The 25,119-nt window shown below is 35.9% G+C and overlaps 1 protein-coding gene across 1 annotated transcript in view; it reads right to left on the minus strand.

Moving 5' to 3' along the window:
- Positions 1-25,119, minus strand: part of PARD3B (par-3 family cell polarity regulator beta) — a 201,918-nt gene that overhangs the window by 76,827 nt on the left and 99,972 nt on the right. Inside the window, exon 11 of the mRNA XM_008585465.1 lies at positions 23,564-23,679. Within this exon, the coding sequence (XP_008583687.1) occupies positions 23,564-23,679 (116 nt within the window). The remainder of the gene's footprint in view (positions 1-23,563; positions 23,680-25,119) is intronic.

Raw genomic sequence — 25,119 nt, forward strand, 5'->3', positions numbered from 1 at the left:
CCCATTCAGGATGATATTGGCAGTGGGTTTGTCATATATGGCTTTTATTGTGTTGAGATACCTTTCCTTCTATACCTGATTTGCTGAGAGTCTTTATCATGAAGGGATGCTGAATTTTTGTCAAATGTCTTTTCTGTGTCTATTGAGATAATCATATGTTTTTTGTCCTTGATTTTGCTGATGTGCTGTTAATCCTTTATCGGATACCAAATATTGTCCATTTTACCTTGTTGAGTGCTCAGTATTTTTCTATTCTTATAATTTTTAAAAATATCTGTGGTTAGAGCTGGCTGGTTAGCTCAGTGGGTTAGAGTGCAGACTTATAACACCAAAGTCATGGGTTCAGTTCCCTTACCAGCCAGCTGCAAAAAAAAAAAAAAAAGTGTGTATATGTGTGTGTGTGTGTGTGTGTGTGCATGTGTGTGTGTGTGTATCTGTGGGATATAGCTGAGTTACTTGGAAAGAGTTGATCCTTTTTGGTTTTGCTTTTTTTTAAAGATCTGTTGGGGCAGGACTACAGCAGCATTTGCTCTAGGCTGATCATGACCTACTACAGAGGCAATGTCCTTATGCATGCCCTATCCAGTGTGCTATAGATTGTGAGATTTTTCCAATCTTGTTGGTGGGATCAGACACCATTTCCAGTCTTGTGTGAGCTCTGGGTACTATTTCCTGGATACATTTAGGCTAGCCTTGGGACCTTCCTGACAGGCATGCTCTGATCAGTATTCTGTATAACACTTAAGGAAGACTCTTTAAATACACCTGGAATTCTCTCTCTGTGCAGATCTCTTCTCTGGTTCTGCTCTGCACATTCTAACCACTTTGGTTTCCCTGGACTATCAGTTCCACCTTCTCAACTCATTGACTGGGCATTTTGATATGAATTTTATAACAAGTTTCATAACATGGTATTAATTTCTCTGTAATAAGTTTTTTTTTCCTTTTTGTCTTTCTTCGTGACCGGCAATGGGATCGCAACCCTCGGTGTTGCGCCCGCACCACGCTTAACCAGTGAGCGGACCAGTCTCTATATGGGATCCGAACCCTCGGCGGGAGCGCCGCCACGCTCTCAAGCGCCGCACTCTACCAAGTGTGCCACTGGGCCGGCCCTGAAAGAGCGCTGCCGCACTTCCCAAGCGGCGCACTGTAGCAGTGCGCCACCGGGCCGGCCCCCAAAGATTAGTTTTATGGAGTCTCTCTGCTCCATCTTTTTTATTTTTTCATCTGTGACAGGGAAAAGACTACTTGTATGATCCCTTGTAGGAAAATGCTTTCCCTGTGTATTTCTGGGGTCGACCAGAGTTAGAATATTTTAATACTCCAACTATAAGAACTCCCATGATTCCCAAACCCTTCAAAAATATTTCTGTTATCAGCAAGAAATTGATACTGATTACACCATCAGAAAAAAGGGCACAGGCCACCCTTAAATCACACAACAACCACAATTCACTATTAATCAATGAAAAACACACCTCTAACTTCACTACTTACAATGTACATTTCCACACTACCTAGTGACTCCTTCTTTAACAGGGATAAAGAGGAAGGAAACTAAAACTTATTACCAACTTATCAAATGTCAGAAACCATGGTGAGCTTTTCAACATATATTATCTCATTTATTCCTTACAAAAACTGTTTGAACTGGGCATTCTTATCTCCATTTTACAGAGGAGGGAACTGAGGCTAAGAAGGATTATGTCATAAAGTTTGCTAATAAAATAGCTGAGATCAGAAGAGTTCTTGACTTCAAAGCACACATTCCTTCTATTGTGTGAGTCCTTTTGCTAATGGCTTTGCCATCAAGAACTACATATTTCTACTACTCACTACCAACTACTAAAGTAGAATTTCACACCCAACTATGTGAATGAGTACACAATATCTCTTAAAAATGGTTGTTAATGGTCTCAGAAATAAGTAGAGCTGCCATAAGTTGTTTGCAGCCTCACACACCTGGAATTGTTACCAGGAAAGACTTGGACTACTCTTTAGATAGTATCAGAGGAGTAGAAAAGGGGGGAAAAAAAGAGAAATAGAAGTGACATCATTGAGAATTTATTGTTTGAACATGGGAATAAAGCAACAGAGAGAACCAAAGATGAATCCAATGTGTGTAGCCTTGTGACTAAGAGATGATATTATTAAAAAGAAGACAGAAGGAAAAAAAAATGGTGTAGTATCAGGTTAAGAGTCTAGGTGTGGTAGAAGCAGCATGGAGTGCCCTGAGACTTATACCTCCCTTTCACCCACACCCCTATCCTTTTTAATGCAACTCAAGACAGCATTAGCTTTCTTGGCAACCACATAAGGCTACTGCTGGCTCATCAACTATGTGCCGTCAGCTAAAACCCTGAAGTCCTTTTTATATTGACTACTGTTAAGCCAGGTTTTGTTTGACAAATATCTATGGAGAGCCAGTGGTATGTTGGGCACCATGGCACAGGGATTGTAAAAGTGAGCAGGGCAGTCCTGAGCTCTGCACCAGCAGGGTTTCTAACACAAGTAATCACAAATAGTGTGATAATGTTAGCAAACCTATCTGGTCACAGCTACCTTTCGCTCCCACCTTGACAGATGTAATGACTCCCAACTGATCTTTGGGATTCTGCATTTACTCCCTACAGTCTGTTAGCCATGCAAAAGCTATTGCCATCCTTTTAAAGCAAAACCCAAAACAAAACAAAAATCTTATCACAATAGTCACTTGCTGATAGCCTCCTAGGAGCTTCCAACCACATGCAGAAGAAAATTCAAATGCTTCACATAGCTTCCAAGCCCTTCCAAGGTGCGGCTGGTTGCTGGGACCTTCTCCAACTTCACTTGGTAAAGCTCTGCCCCTTGCTCAGTGCATTTTACACATTCTGGCCTCATGGCGATTTCTCAGACATGCAAACCACACCTTCCTCAGGGCTTCGGAGCATGCTCTTCCCACTGACTGTAATGCTGGTCTCCCAGAGAGCCACATAGTTCACTGTGCCCCTTCGATCATGGCTCCAAAAACGTCACCTCATCAGAGAGGTCCTCTGTGGCCACTCTCCCTAAAGTAGGGCCTCCCAATCCCGATTTTCCATCACTATCTCTTCATCTTGCTCCATGTTTCTTCAAAGCACGTACCACTGCCTGACATCTTCCCTGCTAAAATATGGCTGTATGTGGACATGGGCTTTGTTTTGCTGTTTTGTCCCAAGGTCTAGAACATTGCCCAGCACATAGAATATCGGGAATGATCGGGAACCTTCAAAATAAGTAATGAGGAGACTAAACATAGTCTAGTTTGGGCCTTCCTGGAGATGTATAGGAAAAGGTGAAGATGTGCTTTGGAAAGAAGAAACATGAAATGAAAGCCCCAAGGCAGATCATATGCAAAGAACTCAAAGATCTTCCATATGGCTGGAGTGTTCAGCATGAGAGGGAGACTGGTGAGAGAAAACATGGGGGTGAAAAGAAGTGGCCAGTCACGGAGGATCTCAAAAACCACATTAATGAGTTTTGTCCTTATCCTCAGGGCCATGGGATGCTGTTAAGGATTTTTAGCAAAGAAGTGACATGATCGGATTTGTGTTTTAAAAAGATCCATGCTGCAATATGGAAAATAAATTGGATGGAAGCAAGACCAGAGGCAGTTGCTTCCTTTATTGAACCCAAATGCAGGAATTTACATTTATCCCTATTAAATTTAATCTTCTGAATTGCAGCTCACCATTTCTCCCTGTTGAGATCTTTTTGAATCCTGATTCTGTCATCCAATGTTATTAGCTAACCCACCAAGCTGTGTGAATCCTGCAAATTTGACAAGAAAGCCTGCAATATCCAAATTATGTACATAAAAACCATCCCTGCTCTCTTCATGGCACTTTCGCATGTATTTGTGAGAAGCCTGGCTGGGTGGAAACATACTCTCTGATCACTCAACAGTCTCTTACCATAAAGTTAACTGGCCAGCCCAGAATGGAACTATAACACTAAAGACCTAGTAGCCTGAGATACCCAGGATTTTCATGCGCATTTCCCTTAGGGCTTATGGAATTTACAGTAAAATGCCAACCCATTTCATTCTTGCATGAATTAATTTTGGCACCTGGTTTTTGGCTGGGGATTTTATAGCTGCTTCTGTTCTTGGCTATAACAAGTGCTATCAAAAGATTTCTCTTCTGGCATGGATTGAAGTATATAATACTGTCTATATTTCTGCCCAGAATCTACTATCATCTGTTTAATATGCAAACTGCAAAACCAGGGTTACTAGTGTGTAATAGAAAAGTTGCCATCCAGACTCATTGTTTATTAGAGGTTATTAACTTTGGGGGTTTATGTGCTGTCTCTCCAACTCAGAGCACACAGCCATTCACTTAAATGGGATGCACAAAGTTCTGCACACACTCCAGTGAACTCACCTGGTATTTTATATTGACCTATTAGATGAGCTCACTTAAATCAAGCTCCTTTTTGCAGAACAGGCAGTTACAGGTGCATATTAAATATCCACTATCTTTTTGGGAGGTATTGAGGTATACTAAGAATCTTGAACAAGGTTGACCTAATAGAAGACATTAATAGTAAAAATAGACAGTTACTAGACCCAGAGTCCAAAGCGACCTCACAGGCAGCAATTTTTTAATCTTTTTTCCTTAGACCAGGGATTTCTTTGGAGACCTTAGAGGCTGCTGATCAAGGAAGGGAAAAAGCAAAAGCAATGTCTGTACTCATGGTACATTCCCCTCCTACTCCCCCCTCCCTCCACCTGCCCCTGCTCCTAATTAAATAAAAATTCTGCTGTAAAAAATATGAAAGATATTTTAAAATTTATTTTAAATTATTTGGCTATGAGTTACTTATTTAATTATAGGTTAACAGATTTTTTTAAGCAATCTTTATACATACTTAGAAATTTCTTGTGCATTTTGTAAAAAAAAAATCTCAAAATACAAACTTTGCAAATGTAAAAGACTTTAACATGAATACTAATGTAATAATTAATAAAATTGGCCTAAGGTTACATTTCAGGGATAAACATTAATTTCAAATTTAGGATTTTATTTTTATACTTTAGATCCAATAATTTTGTTCACATCTCACATACTTTGGAATGTCCTTGTAAAACTTATAGGCTCTAGGCCCTGTGCCTATAGCAACTAATAGGAAAAACAAAATGCTTGCCTGCTTCAACCAGAAGAATTGTTTCAACAATTCAGGACATAAAAAATATAAAGTTTAACACTATTGCTTCAAAGTCATTAGGAAGAAAAAAAAAATGTTATTTTGTCCCATCTGGGTGTCTCCTTGCTATATCCTGTCCCTTGACTGAATTGTCTGTCTTGAGAATGGCACCATAATTCTCCCAAACAATTGACTTCTTATCCTGTGCCCCAGCCTAAATAGAATTGATTAAGCTTGACTTTGACTGTGGATAGAGAATCAGGCCATTGCTCTCATACCACTCTTCTACTGATTCTATAATTCTATCAAAATAGGATTAAAATAGTCCCTACAGACTAAGATCTATAGGAACTCAAAGTCTGCCCAGCTCAGAAGGCTCTTTGTGTCCTTCTGCATGCACGCAGTGAACAGAATGTCACAAACATACCGGGTGGCTATGGCAGACTCTGTAGGTTGACTGACCCAATGCCACCAACAACCCATTCTCCCTAGCCACTTCCTGGCTGGATGGAATGTGACATGTGATAGTCTTGGCCAGTGAAATAATAGTGGAAGTTTGCTGGGCAGCACTTAGACAATATTGGATTTCCTGATAGAGGGAAGAACATTGGCACATTCTCTTGCCTTCTGTTACTTTTTTTTTTTTTGCCTGAAACATGGACACAATTGCTAAAGACACAGCAGCCATCTGGACACTTTGAAATAACAAATATGAGGACGAAAGCCAGAAAGTCAAGAATGGCAGAATGGAAGAAGAGAAGGAGCCTAGGTTTCTAATGGCTTCATCAAGCCACTGAATTGGCCTTATTCAGACAATGTTATGTAAGGCAAATAAACCCCTGTTTATTACACCACTGTTAGCATGGTTCTCTGAGCATTGCAGTGAAATGATGGAAGAAGAGAAGGAGCCTAGGTTTCTAATGGCTTCATCAAGCCACTGAATTGGCCTTATTCAGACAATGTTATGTAAGACAAATAAACCCCTGTTTATTACACCACTGTTAGCATGGTTCTCTGAGCATTGCAGTGAAATGTACTTTTGCCTTATACCATTTGAAATGGTAAGGAGTAAACTTCTGCACCAACCTGAAATCTATTAACAAACATATCATCATTCTGCCCCCTAAATACTCTTATCCTCTCCCTCTAGGTGATAGTCCTCAATGCTATAAAGTCAGCCAATACACCCCACACCACTTCATCCTTCTCATAGTTAAATATTTCTTTCTACCATGCACAGAATTCTGCTTTTTTATTCTATTTAAAATTATTTTCATACTGCCAAGTGATTGTATTCTAATTACGTATATAATACATGTTTATAGTAAAGGTTTGAAATATGCAGAAATGTACAAATAAGATAAAAATTATCTATGCAACTTCCACTAAGAAAAATACATTTTGCAAAATTTCCTTCCATTATTTATTCAAGGATACATACACATGCACCTACACATATACACTAATAGAATAATAGCCTGCCTTGTTCAACTTATATTTTACCATTAACATGTTCTTTTTAATTAAATAGTCTGAAGATTTTTATTGGTTGCAAAATAGTGTATTATATCTATTAGATTAATATCCTACAATTTTACTAATCCTCTAATTGCTGGAAAATTAAGTTGACTATAGTGCAAAATCTTATTCTTAAATCTTGGTCAAAACTTTCATTTTTTTGGTAGAATGATTCCTAGAAATGAAATTACTGGGTAAAAGATAGTAATAGGTAAGGTGCCTTATACAATTACCACATTGTCTTACAGTAAAGCAGCATTAACATAAATACCCAACAAGCATGTATTGACACTGTAACATGTAGGAGGGTACTTCAAACGGTTCATGGAAAAATAGAATTAAAAGATAATAAAAAATCTTCCCATGAACCGTTTGAAGCATTCTTGTATTTTTCAGCACTTGCCAATGTTTTCCAAAATAATATTTCAATTTTCTTAATTACTTGCATTTTGAATTTATTTCATATTTATTCACTGACTGGATTTTTTTTCTTCCTATGTGAATTGTCTTATATGTCTTTCCAATTTTGTATTGAAATACTTATTTTCCAATAATTTATAGGAGCTCTTCATATATTAAGGATGCTAATCCTTTGTCAAATATTTTATAATTATTCTTTTATTCTCTTAATAAAGAACATGTGAATAACAGGAAGTGACTATTAAAGCAGTGTCTTTTAATCCTATTTTAAGAATGCTGGAATTTCCAAATTACCTTTTCAAGATGTTGCTGGATTAAAAAAAGGAACAATATAATCCAAAGTTAACCCTTACGATCATTTCTCAGTTTTACATATATTATCCATAGTAAACCTTTTCTCTAACTTAAGAAGACAAAGATTTTCTCTTTTCATTCAAATACGCTTCTCTAAGTATTTCTCTTATATACTAATGCTTTATTTCAAAATGAACCTTATAAAATATACTTAAAAAGACACATGGTAATGACATATTGAACAACAGTTNAAGTGACTATTAAAGCAGTGTCTTTTAATCCTATTTTAAGAATGCTGGAATTTCCAAATTATCTTTTCAAGATGTTGCTGGATTAAAAAAAGGAACAATATAATCCAAAGTTAACCCTTACGATCATTTCTCAGTTTTACATATATTATCCATGGTAAACCTTTTCTCTAACTTAAGAAGACAAAGATTTTCTCTTTTCATTCAAATACGCTTCTCTAAGTATTTCTCTTATATACTAATGCTTTATTTCAAAATGAACCTTATAAAATATACTTAAAAAGACACATGGTAATGACATATTGAACAACAGTTTGAGACTATTAACTTCTTTTACAGATATGATATTCCCAAACCATTAATGACGGAAGCATATCATCAGTTTTCCCAGTGGGGTAGACAATTAGACTGAGAATTTTGCTCATAACGACTCTGTGACCACATTTTCAATATAACAACATCTCTAAATTATAGCTTGGTCATGAATAAGCTCTTCATGTAAGTACTATTTTTTAAAGGGCTACAGATTTAGATATCGAAAGGTTAGTTAATTTAGCCCATTTAAGAGTTAACTCACACATCCATCAACATCAAGTAGCTATGCTGGACATCGTACAGGTTGGGCTGTTTGAACACAGGGCCTTTTAACGTTCCTCAGTCATCTTAGCATATGAGGTTGTAGTAAATAGATTATACTTGCATTATTAAGTTTTGATTAAACCCAAATACAAAAATTGCTTTGTGGATAAAAATTTGCATAGATTATGAATCTGTAATGGATAGACCTGTGCCAAGTATTTAAATCACTTAGACTATTTTCAATTTATTTTGAGTCGATTGTGTTCTTTAATTCAGGTTTTTTTGGGGGGGGTTTCACTTTGGGATATTTGTCATGACAACTAATACTGTGTGACCCAAGGTGAGTAAGACCTGTGCCAAGTATTTAAATCACTTAGACTATTTTCAATTTATTTTGAGTCGATTGTGTTCTTTAATTCAGGTTTTTTTTGGGGGGGTTTCACTTTGGGATATTTGTCATGACAACTAATACTGTGTGACCCAAGGTGAGTAAAATCTCTAAATATTCAGCTTACACGACATTTGCTACAACTGACATGCAATCAAATTGCTCTATACTAATGTAATTCAATTTCATGTTGCTTCAGGTAAAAGCAAGCAGTTCAAGCATGTTTTGAATATAATTCCCATGGCACTAGGAGACTATGCAGACTATGCCATTCTTGTGCAAACAGATTTATGGAAAATAAAAATGGGATTCATAAATAAGAAGCACAAAGACTTTTTTATTAGAGATATATTATCTTCAACTCTAATTCTACAATGAAAAGGAAAAACTTCTTATAAATTAAAATTAAGTATTACAAATAAAAATATATACTCTTAATTTAAAAAAAATAAGAATACAGAGGAATACAAAGGGAAAAAGAACATCAGTGATGAACAGAAGACTAGGAAGGGTCACAATTTGATCTAATTTACCCTCTCTTGAGGAGCAACTGAATTCACATGATCTAAATCAATTATGTCAAGTGATTGCCTAATTTATTCATAGATTCCTCCAATTAGGAAATAAAGCATGCAGTCCTTTTCTTCAAGTTTTAAACAACTGCTTTCATTCTTCTTCATTTAACAGAATTAAAGGCTTTCACCGTCTATATTTCCTGTTTTTGATTCCTTCCTTAATTATGTTCATCTTTATGAGACTTTCCCAAACACTTTCCTCTCAAATGAATAAAACTAGTTTGGGTAAGTAAACCTGAGTATAGGGTTTCACATTCTGCACCCTCCTAAAATATCTTTATCCCTATTCTATTTTGCTACCCAAACCAAACATTTATTTGCACTTTTATTCACTTAATCATTTGTTTTCACTTTTATTCATTCAATGTTTTGATGTAGGAAAGGGGAACCTGCCTACTTAGTAAGATCAGCCCAATCAATCATCAAGATCAATAGGGTTTCTGAGATTGCAGCCAGATTGTTCTAACGCTGTCCATTCATCCATCCATCTTGATTTACTCAGCACCTACACACGCTAAGTGGTGAAGGGAGGTGCTCAAGAAGTATAAGGTATGACCCTGTAGGGGCTTGCAATCTGATTGGAGTGGGAAAAAATTTCTCACTCACTAGATATCCAAGAGTATGCAATTCTGTGCTAAAATCAATACCATTGGTAATTGCTTTAGGAATTCAGAAAAAGAGCTGGAGAAAATGACAGTCCCGTAGAGCAGGCAAAACTTGAATGGGTCTTGAATGGAAGATAGAATTTAAATAGAAGAGAAGAAAGAGTGGGTCTTCTATTTTTAGAGTTCAGACTGGGAAATTAATAAGCCTCATTTGAAACAAAAAGTCATAATGGTTTGCACCTTAGCCATCAAAGTCAAATGGGCCCGAGTTCAAATCCAGATTCCACCACGTACCACCTATGGACTATACACAAATCGATCTCTTTAAGGCCTAATTACACCATCCGTAAAACAGCTATAGAATTGCTGTGCAAAAAACCATGCCTGGCATATATAGCAAGTGCTCAAAAATCGTTAGCTGTTAATACTACAATTACAGCTACTGCTAATGCTTTTCCTCTTTATATTCTAGATTAATAAGCATTAGAGCTTGAATATCAGGGCTGAGGAATTTGATCTTTTTACCACATGTAAAGGAAAGTCAGGTTTCTGACCACAGATACTCAGTAACATCTTAGGGGTTATTTTGCTGTCCATGTGCTATTCTTCAGAGGCATACTGCAGACATTCAGTCACCTTCTGTCATCGCAGTCCATGGTTAATTCATGCTGCTCTGCAGCTACTTCTGACTTGTTTAGTGGCTGTGGGCACGTTGCTACCCTGCTATTCCCTCTCAGGTGGCACCCTGCCTCAAAGCACTGCTCCACATGTCCTAGCTTCTTGGCAATCCTTCCTCACCCTACTCTCAGTGTTTCAGATCACCTTTAGGCCTCATACACACACTCATATCTTCTCATTGCCAAGGACATTCCTCAGAGCACTAGACCTATGACAAGATCTGTACTCAAAGTTTCTATGACCAAATAAGTTTGGGAAACGCTGCATATATCTTGGAAACTCTTTAAGCCTGGCAATGTAGGTAAAACACATTAAACATTGTGAGCAATCCTGTATTTAAGAAGCCTGTTTAACTCTGTCAGCATTTCCCAAACTTACTTGATCATTCTTTATCACTCAGTTACCATTCAAGTCATTACTAAGACATTCAATCTATTAAGTTTCAACTAAATTTTTGTGGACATCTGTGCTTATATTAATAAACATATTCTTCAATCTTTGATAAGGTTGCACTGCTAACCTAAAGCTAGAGGACTTGGCCCTTGTGATGTCCCTCTTGCCTTTCTGGGTACAGAGAAAGCACTGGAATTATTTACTTGGCATCTACTGATTTATTAAAGTTGGAAATAAAAAATCTCTGATGTAACTTATTTTTCACTCAATTGGGTGCTATGATAATGTTTCCCAAATTTTGAAAATGGGCTAAATATTTTCCAATTCCTTGGTACACCCTTATTTTACTTTTAAGGAATTTCAAGCTGAAACCTTTTTAAATGCTCTCATGATTCTTTCAAGATAATTCTGAAATGCTTGGGGATTGGGGATTATGCCAGTTAGTTCTTCGATCAGCAGAGGGTAGATCAACTTATTCCCAACTCACTTAAAACCTTCACTCTTGATTAGTCAATTTCAATTTGATCTCTATTTTAATTTTCACTTTAATTTTTATACTTTCATTGGACAGAATTCCTAGTTACCTTTTCTTATGAACACTGAAAACCCAGTGGGTATTGAAACATTAGCCTTTCCACTCGTGTTTTCTCTTTACACAATTTGCAGAGTTATGTTTGTCATACTGGATATACTTCTAGGATCTTTATTCACTTATTGTGTTATTACCATTTACATACCTAATCTTTCAAACTTTGTTTATGAGATTATCTCCACTAAAGAAAGGTAAGCTACAGAAATAAAATATTATCTGTTGTCACTGATATGTTCCAGTTATTTAGAACAGTACCTGGCACAGAGGAAGCACCCAATAAATGTTTGTTTAATGAATGTATAAAGGAAGGAGGGAACAGATGGATGGATGAGTTTTACATGGAACTAAAATTGTATTTTCAAGCACTGGGCAGCGTTTCAGTCTTATAAGAGCAGAGTAGCTGTTCATAGTGATGCCAGCCTTTGTATTAATATGGTCTAAATCAGCCAGAACTGCTGTATATAAAATATAGTAGTTTTAGTGTTCCAGTGAAGAACTAAAAATAAATTATTTTTAAAAAGACTAATTGACTTGCCCCAGATTAAGAAGTTTTTATCATAAATAATTCTGAATTCTGACTCTGCCTCTGGTTCAAGTTTAGACAGTTTTCCAACCATTAAATGAAAGACATAACTAGATTAATATATACTTTGGAGCAAGTAACATACTTAGCTTTAGGAAAGTGAAAACAAAACATCCAAAACATCTATTTTCCCCTGTGAGCAAGGGCTGCAATCGACCTTTAATGTAGAATAACATTTTACTTCCAAAAAGTGATATTTAATTTAGAAATTTTCAGCCTTATAAAGGAAATGCTCGATGATTCACAATAGGAAATGCACAAATAGATGAAAAATGTTTAATTACAGAAGTAATTTTAAAAATAAAATAGAAATACTCCCTCTTAGGTTGTAAAATTGGCAAAAATGAAAAGAAATGATGACACTCAGAGTCTTCCACATACTGCTGCTGAATGGAGCAAAACTGCTTTTTTAGAGGACAATTGGTCACATGAATAAAAAGCCTTAAATCTTTAATACATCATCTGGCCAAAGAATTATACTTACAGAAATTTACAGTGATGACATAATCACAATTGTTTACAAAGGCTGGTGCACTATCAGGCTCAATGCATTGCTATTTCTAAGAGTGAAGAATTGAAAACAACTTTTATGGCAAATTAATATTAGGCAAATGAATCATGCTACATTTATTCAAGAGCAAACTTACAATTAATGATAATGCTGTAGATTGAACAATATTGAGAATAATGTTTAGGTTAGACTATTCTTACAAATTTAGAAGGATGTAATTGGTACAATCACTTTGAGGAAAAATTAGAATATAAGAATACATATATATATATATATGTGTGTATATATATATATATATACACACACATAAGAATAAAAATATGCAAGACTAAAGATGTTTTCTTTTTGAAGAACTGCAACTATTAAAATGAGATAGTCACACCTCCCTACACTAGCTTTCATTTCTGCATAAAGTATTGCCAATAACAAATTTTTATCATTCAGAATACCAATCAAAAGAGATAATTATAAAACTGCCAAACTTCCTTTAACATATACTCATATTTATATCATATATTTTGTTATACTAATATTTAATTATTCATTATATATAATATTTTCAACTAATGAAATTCTTACTTCAAAACAACTAATGGATTTAGTTCATATTTCCAAAGAGAACTAAAGTATTTTGTTCCATTCTTTGGATAGCTTCCTGAGCTTCGTATTTTTATGAAGATATTCTTACATTAATACAAAAGTTCTCTTAGAAGGAACACAGAATTTCATTTAAATGTGAATAATGGTTTAGGAAACAAAGACAAAAGAGAAGAAAAGGTTCATTCTTGGCTTTATTTAAAAGGCTTAGAATCCTAGATGTGGAGCTTCAATTGAGATACAAAATATAAGGAAGAAAGTGCTTGGATTCACATACTAATCCAAGTTTTAAGAGGAGCTCAGAATATTTCAATTTTAGGGCCAGCCTGGTGGCGCACTGCTACAGTGTGCCGCTTGGGAGCGTGGCGGCCCTCCTGCTGAGGGTTCGGATCCCACATACAGACCGGTTCCCGCTCACTGGCTGAGCGAGTTGCGGGTGCGACACTGAGGGTTGCGATCCCGTGGCCGGACACGAAAAAAGACAAAAAGGAAAAAAGAAAAAAAAGAATATTTCAATTTTAAAGGATAAGGCAGTTTCTGCATTGATCAATATTTCCCATCAGAGCACAAATAAAGTTCTAAATATACTGCAGTCAATTTAATAAAAATCTGCATGGGTTCATTATTGGCAGAATATCATTGGTTAAGCTTCATTTACAAACATTTCCAAACTTCATAGTTTTCTTTATATCTCTTGTGGGACAACAGAGCCCTGGGTTTCTCTTCCATACACTGAAGTTTAAAATTATTTACATATTCCATTAACCAAACTCCCATCTTGAGAAAATATAATCTTAGCAAAAAACTGCATGGCTACATTTGAGACCACTTGTGACCCAATGATTGGATTACTAATCTACATATGAAATCCATAGGGTAACTTTTTCCTCAGTATTTCTCAACATTTACTTGAGGAGAATTTACTTATATCAACTATTCAAGTCAACTACCAAGTACCAGAAAAATATGTAGGAGATGTAGAGCCTCACCTCTAATAACAGTACTAACATTCCCTCTCCATGACTGCAGCTATTGCTGCAAACAACACTGAATCCCTTTCACTCTAGGCATCAGCTTCAGTGTTTTTATATAAGAGGTAGGATCCTTGCTTCAAATAATTTTTTTTTAAGATAGGGGCATACGAGAGAGTTGTGCCTCTTATTCATTCATACAACAAATGGTGAGAGCAACTATGTTTAAAGCATTTGTGAGCATTTATTCATTAGGGAAGGTATGATGGGGTTTACTGGAATGCGCCACAACTTTCAGACAAGTCTGGAAACATATGGAGCAGTACAAAAGTATGTTTTATACACAAAAAGCATCATTTTACAATTAATAAACGCAAAGTCAAATTCTCTTTGAAAATATATTTCCTATGGAATATAAAGAATAAAATAGAAGGAAAGGATATATATGGACTTATAGGGAGAAAAACATGTCCCTGACATTGAGAAACATTTTTATACCTTTGCTTCCAACTCAGATAGTTATTTTAACTAATTAAAACAAAATCTGCATTATTCTTCTTTATCTAAAATAATGATCTATATTACAGGCATATAGAAATGATCTATATCTCTATGATTCAGCTAATACTAATACTAGCCTACAGTTCATTTTTATTTTTAAATGTAGTAATTATCTAAAATATAATTATATGTTAAGTTTTGGTTAACCCAAATGTTAGTTTCCTTCATGTTTTGAAAGAGGCCTTCTTGCATGGAGGTGCTGTAAAGTGTGCATGAAGTCAGTTACTCTGTTTCCTTACTGGTTTCTCTTTTCTCACCAGAGATGTCTATACGAATTCAGCCCAAGTTCTGACATGCCATTTCTCTCAGCTCAATGTTTTTCCATTTACTCATTCTACCCAATGAAAACCTGTGTGACTTTTTTTTTAACTATATAAACATATTAAGATATGCTAAAATATAAAAAGAACCTGTACACCTTACCAAATACGGAAAAATAAACAATGGTCCCTTTTCCATAATTCTCTTGTAAATCTTCATAAATTTTTAATTTATACATTTTTTTCCCTTTCATATCAAACATGCCACAAAACAGTATTCAGTTTTCTATCACTATCATCTTCCTAGATTTCAAACCTTGTAAACTTGACTTATCTTCCGATGTGGTTATCAGTGCTTGATATATAAAGCGGATTGGAGGTTTTCAATATTAGCCATAAAAATATCTGAGAAGAGCTCTCCCATTCCTCTCAAGTCATCTCTCTTCCAGGCATGATATCTTTCTTTCTTTCAACTGTTTTTCATTGGACGTGGTTTCTAGGCCTCTCACCAATATCTGGATGCATTCTGTACTGTCTTTGCATCTCCTATGATATTGTACCCAGAATTAACTGCAACACTATTAATGTGTTGTGACTAGGCCAGGATATAGTGGAGCTATTGCCTTCCTTGATCTGGTAACACATAACTAGCTTTGGGAATGGTCACTTGTGAAGAAAGTGGAGTTGGTTTAGTCAGGCCCTCTTGCCTCGTATCCAGCTGGGTATGATTCAGCACATCCACTGTAAACTAGTTAGGTAAGAGGAGAGTTGGTGCGCATGCGCTCCCCCGGCTCATTGCCACTAGCGTGTACACTTTCGGTAAGGAAGGCAGCAGCTCTGAACTGCTGGTTGGTGGAGCTCCTGTCTGGAATAAAGCATGTCCACTTTGCTGGTGGCTACTCAGTTTTTCTTTTGTGTACCTGACCCAGACCTGCACAGGACGGGGTAGAAGGATCTGTGATCCGGCCCAACACCACATCAGGCAAGCAGCTTCAATAGTAGCTATTATGCCAACTCTTGTAAATCCTACACTTGTACAATTGATCTTTTTAAAATCTGACTTTAAGACATTATCTTCATCTTTCACCATTCTATCTAAAATAGCTTCTCCTCCCCTCAGTCTTTGTCTCTACCTGAATTTGGCTTCAGGGAAATCATCTCCATATGAAATTTTACTATTTATTCACTATGTACAACTTTACCATCTGTTTACCCAATGAAAATGAAAATGCCATGTGAGTGGAGCCTTTCTTTTATTAACCTGGATTATATAGTATATATATATAGCAAGTATCCAATAAATGTTGGATGAACACATCATTCTTTGTTAAATTCTATCTTCAATTCTGGAGAAATCATTTAATGCTAATTCTGTCAATCTAACATATTACTCAACTCTCTCAGACAGTATCTACTGAAAATTTGGTAGGAATGCCTTTCATACCTTCATCCAAATTACACACATCGAGTCTTCATCAAATTCTGTTGATTATTATTAGAACACACTGTAGGGGCCAAGTACAGAATTTATGGTATGTGTTATTTAACTTCCCTCAGGGTGATAATGAGCCATTTATTAGCACATTTTGGGAGAGGATATTGTAGTGGATTGAATTATGTCCCCCAAAACTCACTGAAGCTTGAATTGTGTCCCCCAAGTTTTAGGTATTAGAAACTTAGCCCCCACTGTGACGTTAAGAAGGTGGGAAATCCTATTGCGGTAATAGGATGGATTATTATGTAATCCTATTATGGTAATATGGTGAAAGGTGGAGCCTTGAAGAGGTGATTGGATTGTAGGACTTTGCTGTAGTGAACGGATTAAAAAAGGTGGTCAGGGGTGTGGTTCTGAGGGCTTTAAAGGAAGAGAGTCTGTCTCTCTCTTTCTCTGCTTCTACCATCTTGCCATGTGAGACCCCTAGGTCACTGTTGCCACCACCAGATGGACTTTGGACTTCCCAGACTCAGAAACTGTAAGTAATAAATTTTGTTTTCTTTATAAATCACCCAGTTCTATGTATTTTGTTATAGGCAACAGAAACAGACTAGCACAGACATTCCAATGCTATACCTACCTCAGTGTATAATTTGATCCATAAGTCTCCATTAGAAAACAAATGGAAATACCTTTATAAAATTCAATATAACCTATATTTCTATATTTCTAACATTTCCTTGATTTATCAGTCTACAAAAACTATGAAAAAGGAAATGAGACATCAGCTATTTCAAGGACCCAATGAAAGGGTGCTGGTGACCACCACTTTTTTTTTTTTGATTCCACAAACATGGAAATCCTCTGAGGATCAGCACTGACATCACTAGTTGTTTCTGGAACTCATCATCTTTGTGAGATTGGTAATTTGCTACCTGTCATCCAGTGTGAGGCATACTCTCCGTAATTTCTGATGATGAGGAACAGCCACTGCACGAGCACCACTTTTTAGTGCACAGCACTATAAACTGTCTAGCCTTCCGTTCCCTGGCGCCGCGCTTTTCCATTTTGAACATCACTTTCTTGTGTGCACAAAGATAAAATGAACACAGGAACTGTGTGGCTCTACTTCCCACCTGACATCCGTTACGTGTTTTATACAATGGACCACCTCACATACTTTTTAATGCTTTAAAAATAGCTTAGCTGTCTAACTCTCATTGAGTTTTATGAGCCTTGTCTCATGCAGCAGTTTAGATCTTCCTGCATTTATTCTTTTAGATTACTACTACATTTTTTTTTTACTCATTTGTTTCTGTCTTCCTCTTTTCTACATAGCTGAGGTTATTAGCAAGTTTCTGAAGCAGCGACACTAGTGTCTTCAGATGTCACTCTCTTTTTCTTCCTCCCTTATCTCCTATAAATTATCATGTCAGAATTTCCTTTGGAAATCTTCCCTTAACTCTTGAGTTTTCCTTTTCCTGTTAGGGTTTTAACATGCAGCACGAATCATTTCTTTCATTTACTTGCCAAATCCTGAGTGTTTCATGTATTTCCTGGCACACAGTAGGCATTCAACAAACAATTGTTTTTTTCTTTTTTTTTGTCCTTTTTGAGACCGGCCGCACCGCGCTCAGCCAGTGAGTGCACCGGCCATCCCTATATAGGATCCGAACCCTTGGCGGGAGCGCTGCTGCATTCCCAGCACCGCACTCTCCCGAGTACACCACGGGCTCGGCCCAACAACAAACAATTGTTTAATGAATGAATAAATATTCTATGTAATTCCTTAATTTTGACTTCCTAAAGCTTAGGGCATACATCTGAGTATGTCTTTGTACATTTCCTTGTCTATTATACAAAGTAAATAGACACCTTCTTTTAGTGTTACCATTAATTTTTCTTTACCAACCAGTTTGTTTTAAAGTTAAAGTTATGTCCAAAATAGCAGGACATGATTTAACTTTCACCATCTTCAGAGGTATTACTTATTGACGAACTATAAAAAAGATCCATGAGTATAAATAAAAATTTATATTAAAATATATATTTATATATTTTATATTATAGATAAACAAGCATTGTGATTATCAGAATATAGAATTTTATAATAATTCTATATTCAGGATATTCAGTGTTCAGGATATTTGTCTTATTATCAAGAATGCATATAGGATTATCTCATTACACAAAAAATAATTTAAAAAAGAAAGTATTAGAGCAGTAGAGAGGGGTTAATTAACTTTTTTCATGTCCATCTTTGATTTGATACTAGAGATGCTGAACTACTCTCTGACAGCAATATCTGACATATATGAAAGGGTTATATTCAAAACGTATCCCAAATATTTACATTGGTAGATATGAGAAATCAGTTGACTTATAATTTACTTCAACTGTGGGCTGATGTAAGGCAATTTAGTATTCAGTGTACCTGCATTCCAAATTAATAGGGAAGGATGAAAAAGTCAAACATTTTCTAACTTAAAAAAATTTAGAGCAAGCAAATAACAGAATAAAATTGCTGAATCATAGATCTTGAAAGAAAATCAGCCAGTCTATTTCTTGTCCTGATTTTAGGGAGAGTTATTCAAGACACATGCACTTTTTTTGAGGAGACTATGAGACACAGAATGTTAACAGTCTTCATTGTCAAAAATCTTCCTAAAATTTAGTCTAAATGCCTCATGCATCACTTGAAGCTCATTTCCTCTCATTGAGCAGACGCAGAACAGCTGCCGGCATCTTGCATCTGCACAGCCCTACCCTTCTCCTACCCATGTTATAAAATGCCCTTCTGAAATGGGAGTGGGAGGCCAATTGGAAACAGGAGAGAAAACTCTCAAAAAAATCTGTGGGAAATGACGTTTTAAACTCAACTTAGAACAGGGCTATAGATTAGGTCAATGAAAGAGCCAAAATACTGAAGTGCTGTCCCTCGAATAATTCTAATTCCTTAAACAGTATTATGGGGTCATAAAACACCAAGCCTGAAAATTAAAAATTTTTATGCCTCATCAAAAAGTCTTTGAGTGTAACTTCCTGGCACACTGCCAACAAGGGCAGCTCTTCGGGGGAAAACCCTATGCCAAAGGCCAAAGAGGCAGCTGTGTTATTCAGCTCCTGAGAGCTTCCAACTCAACACCCACACAAGCTCAATTATGAACAAATTAAAGGGATCCAGACTGAACACAGTAATTCTGGTAATTTAAATAAATAGAGGAATGTCTACAATTAGTAGGAAAAGATTGATTTTCTGGAAAACCCAGAAGTAACTACCCGGTCTCTTGAATGACATCCTAACCCCTTTGAATAAGTATAGTTACACCCGATTATTTAAAAATATATTTCCTTTTACTCATCATTTTAATCATTTCTGACCTAACTTAAATGTGACCACATGCATGCTGGCAAAAGTATCCACAAAATATTGAGAAAAATAGCCTTAAAAAACCTATAATTGATATATAGAATTCATGACACAGTAAAATTGTAATAAAAGTTGTACACCTAATGTTTTAGGGCATACAGATAATGTGTTACTCATTTTTAGAAGGGTTTAATATATATATCTGTCGTTAATCAAATGAGCATCTTTTCAAGTGCAGAAAAAAAAATTAGAGTCATTCAAAAAGAATCAAAGATTTAATATTGGGGAATCAATTAATTCACTTCTATTTTACTAATAGAATAAAGAACAAAATATACATCACCCTGTATAGATCCTTAAAATCACTTAATAAAATTCAACATACATTCCTGATTTAAAAAAATAAAAGCAGCAATAAACTTTTAGGAAGCTAGGAATACAAAGAAACTTATTTAGTCTGATAAAATGTTTTTATCGGGAACAAACAGCAAACATTTTAATTAATGGTCACACACATATCAAGGAAGCATTCCTGTTTAATCTTTAAACTCATTTTGATTAGCTGTTTCTAAAGTTCATGTGGGAGAATAAATGCACATAAAGAGCCAAAGTAACTCTACAAAAGAAGAAAATCAGAGGAAGATTATCCTATAAGTAATCAAAAAGTAATAGCGTGGTAATTTAAACAAGATGATGCTGGCATGGGACAGACTAATAATAGAATAGCATATCTAGAAACCCACTCATGTATGTACATAAGGGAATTTAGTAGTCAATGTACCTGCGTTAAAAATTAATAGAAGGATGAAAAAGTCAATAAATGTTATTAATGATTTGCCTATTTATGTGGAGAAAAATTCTCCCACCTCATACACCATGAATAAAAATAAATTCTAGATTGCTAAACATTAAAAAACCCCACAATAACCACAAGACTCTAAAAGCACCAGAAGAAAATAAATGAGAAAACCATAAAAGCCAAAAGTCACAAAGGAAGAAAAGATGGAAATATTTGACTGTATGGTAAAGGATATCACAATCAAACTAAAAAGATAAATAATAGGTTGCAAGAAGTTATTTTCAAGATGCAAAACAATATTCTAAATTGAAAGAGAAAATTGACAAATGGCGACACTGGCAAATGATATAAAGAGCACGTTGCAAAATAAAAAACAAAAAATAAAAATGAACAAAACAAAAAATAAAAACTTCAAGCCCAAGTTCAATCAAAAGAAGAAAATAAAACTGTAAACTAAAACTAATTATTATAACGTAACACTACGCAACTATTATAAAGAAATGTAATGTGATATGCTCATAGATGGGCAGGCAAATAGGTGGAGGGCTTTCTAGAAGGATATACATAGCAAACTATTTTTAAACTATGTTTGTGCCTGGTGAATAGGAAAAGGAGAGGGGGAAGAGGAGGCTTCACCTTGCATAATAAAAATTGTCTTTGGAAATATAAGTGAAAATCAGTATATGGAACCCACTCACCTTTAAAATAGTTTGAATATATGAACTCATTAATATGCAAGTTAAGATACTAGCTTAGTCTCACTAGCAAAAATGAAAGAAAAAAAAGGTACGGATGGCGCCCCATAGCCTTTGAAGATTCCTGCAAACTTTATAAAGGAAGAATAGCCAATATAAACTAATTACACAATAAATAGGAGATTTTATCTTTATGTTTTATTTTGAACGATATGAAACTGCTGTTTTATGAGGTCAAAAATAGTCAAATAACACTAATTCAGTATTCAATCTAAATACTTTAGGATTTTTAAAAACTTTTAAAGACTGGATTTCGACCCTGCTGAGAATATTATTCCTATCATCATAGTCACTAACCTTTTTAGCAAATATATTAATTTCTTACACTGGCCCAGTGCTACATATGTAAAATTAAACTACATATAATATTCTATTCTCCTAATCAAACAGGAAAGAAACTTCCAAATGTTTACTATTGGGGGTATCGCCTGAGTTTATTCATTGAGAGAGTCAACAACATTTATTGAGCTCACTCGACTGTTCTGGGAAGAAGAGGTCAAAATGGTCTTAGAATGCTGATCCTCAGAGCCTCTGTAAGACTATTAGCTTTACACTGGCACTTCTTGGAAGGGGCCAAACTTTCATGATGACTCTAAAAATGTTTTTACGGCATGTTATTGTGTACTTCTGCTTGCTGTGTGGTACATTTTAACGATGCCTTCAGTTTGGTGCTTGTGTCCTGAAGAAAATAGCTCACGACCTGCCCAATTTTGTAAACTGAACAAACATTACTATTATTGTTGTCATGTACAGCACATGTACAGTAAAATGCAATGAATGACTGCTAACTGTACATATTTTGCGAGGACTATTTCAATTTAAGAGAGAAAACTTCTTAAAAACAACTTTTAGTGAAACATATAAACAGAAATACTATTTCTGGAAATGCCTTAGATTTTATTTTTTATAGATTTGATAATATTTTTTTTCTCAAATTAAAATGAATACTATTTTTTCCTTTTGTAGAGATTTTTTAGAACTGGCCACTTTTTAAAAAATTTCTCTCCCCCAAATTAAAAGCAGTTTCTATCCATTCATCTTCTTTATACAGAAATTAGGAAGACAAAATAGGAAATGTTTATCAAGCACTTCATGAAAATAAACTGCTCCTTATGTTGTTAGTAATAACCTATGTCTCCGCCACACATTATTCCTTTCGTTTGTCAAAGATTCACGCTTGAGAAAATCCCCTTCTGACCAGTGCACGAGACAGCTTCCTTGTTAAGGTTTCCTACCTGTCTCTCACTACAGGCGATTAGAGCAAATGCATCTCAGTGATTTGGTTAATTTATAGAAAACAAAATCAATTTATCTTGCTTCATCATGATTGAACATTATCATGAACTTCCGTAAATGAGTAACAGATAAGCACTATTTATCAGATTGTTTGGAAGAGAATACAGTTTTGATTATTCTTTTTTCTTGTTGCTACTAATGAAATATATAATATGCCTCCAGAAAAACACAATTGCAAAGCCTGGCCTCCAAGCATTTGCAAAGCAATAAATATTTTGCTGAGAACTTATTTCGCACCCACACTTTTCACTAATAGTGCTAAGAGCCTGTGGAAGGGCAGTGATGTTCTCGGGTATCTGAGATATCTTCTGAGGTCCCCCATCCCAGGGCCTAGAGAACACAGTTGGCAGGGGCCCTTGCTCTGTTCCGGTAGCCAATAGTCACCCAGATATTCCCTGTGGTACTCAGAACCTCAACAAGGTTGTTCTGGCAGCGACCCAAGGTACCTTGACACCCTCAATCTGGCAAACCCAAGGCACCCTTCTTCCCTTCAGCATCATGGGATTTGGGGGAAAGTGATGAATCTTCTCCATTGCTGCCATTCCTATCCATCATACATGGAGAAGAAGAGAAGGACTGGAACCACCACGGAAGAGGAACATTTAACCACATTATCCTCCCAGGCCCTGCCACAGGTTTATCCATAAGGACAGGAAATGCAGATACAAAGGCAGGTGAGTTAAAGATGCTTCTGGCATTCAGATCCTCCAGAAGGAATCATATTTTTCTGATCTACAGAGGGAGAACATTTTATGGCCCACTTTATAAAAATAAATCATTTCCCCCTTTCTTTCACAAAGAGGATAATTACAATTAAATGTGTGAGGAAATAGGAAGATAAGATGACTCCAGGCTTCTGCCGACCTTGCTCCCTGAGGTTTGAGTTGAAGAAACAAAGCCAGGACATATGGGAAGATAGATGGGCTGAGGCCGGAGAGCTGACCTGGATGTCACCTCACCCTCGCTTACCAAGGTCCATGCTCTTCGAGGCTTTCAGATTAATTGATTCAGGCTGCCTGGCCGGTGTCACACATCTGAAGTTGATGTGCTGATCTGGGAAATATACTGCCGAATCCACCGCAGAGCTGCGGAGAAAAGCCATATGCCGTATTTAGGTTTAGAATAAAATCTCAAGAAACAGAGAGAGTGAGAGAGAATTTCTCATTCTGAACACAGCCCCTCATCAGTCTCTCTGCTACTCCCATGTATTTTAAATCAACTCTTGAATCTCAGGTTTCTTTTATTAGATGTAGCAACTCCGTTATCATGTATTTTATCATGACGTACAATTTAAATAAAATATTCTCTGGCTCATATGTTTTACTCTTTGCTAATTTTTGCTAATTGGGATCCCACTGTACAATATATAACTTTAAGTGGGTAAGGGGAGCCTGTAAAGCACTATCACTTCAAAGGATGTCACCAGATAACAGTAGAGCCTAAGTGCACGTTAGGAGACTTCTGTGGGCTAAACATGCCCTTCCTTTAAAAACAAGTGAAAAGGTTGTATCCTTTAGAGAAAACCATTCTGTTGAATGACTGATGGCTGTAGAAGTTTGGTTTTCTACTTTATTTAGGTCTATTTCTAAAACTAATTTTAATGCTGAGCAGATAGACTGCTCATCAACAATATCAAAAGGAAACAACAGGAAAAGCATAGTTAACGATTTAGACACAAGACACATCAAATGCCCATTATAGGCTTCTTAGACTTGTAGTCAATCTCAAAGAATTTTCTTTTTGCTGAATATCATATGGCTTATTTCTTGATCTAGACATAAATTATATTTATATACTTTTATAAATCAAATTACATACACTTTCTCCCTTGGTACTCTCATCTGTTCAGTAAGTAAATATGGTGGCTCAACTGAATGTAACTTCTGTCCTAATCCCAAATACAGTGAAAACTCAAATCAAGTATCCTTAGGAAATCTGACAGTACTGGAATTGAATTTTTCAAACAGTTGAAGTTTGATACTTTAAATACCAAGACAACAAAAATAACTCTTCTATATTTAAGTCCTTCTTAAATGTATAGGGAAATCTCGACTTTAAACATACCAAAATAAGTTTAACCTTTTCTTGAAACCCATCAGTCATGAATATTTAATATTTCCTTGCAGCAATATTACAATTAACATGCAGCAATAATATGGTTGCTAAATAAATAAATGAAACTCCATTATTATTACACGGAGGGTAGATTAAGTAAGTACTCATGACAGGCAGCACAGCATAGTGCTCAAGAGCAAGGACACTGCAGCAGGTCTGCTGGGTTCTAAGCCCCAGCTCTGCTACTTACTAGCTGTGTGACCTGGGGAAGTTATTGCACTTCTCTGTGCTTCAATTTCCTCATGTATAAAATGAGTATAATTACATTCTCTATTTCATAGGGTTGTTAAGAGGATGGATGAGTTAAGAGATGAGTATTTGGCACACAGTAAGTGCTATAGAAGTGATTCGTTAACAAGTAAGCAGGGAGACCTGCTTTTTGCTTCCAGAATGACTATAAATTTCTGAGC

The sequence above is a fragment of the Galeopterus variegatus genome, unplaced genomic scaffold (genome assembly GCF_000696425.1).
Source record: "Galeopterus variegatus unplaced genomic scaffold, G_variegatus-3.0.2 Scaffold3583, whole genome shotgun sequence".
NCBI lineage: Eukaryota > Metazoa > Chordata > Mammalia > Dermoptera > Cynocephalidae > Galeopterus > Galeopterus variegatus.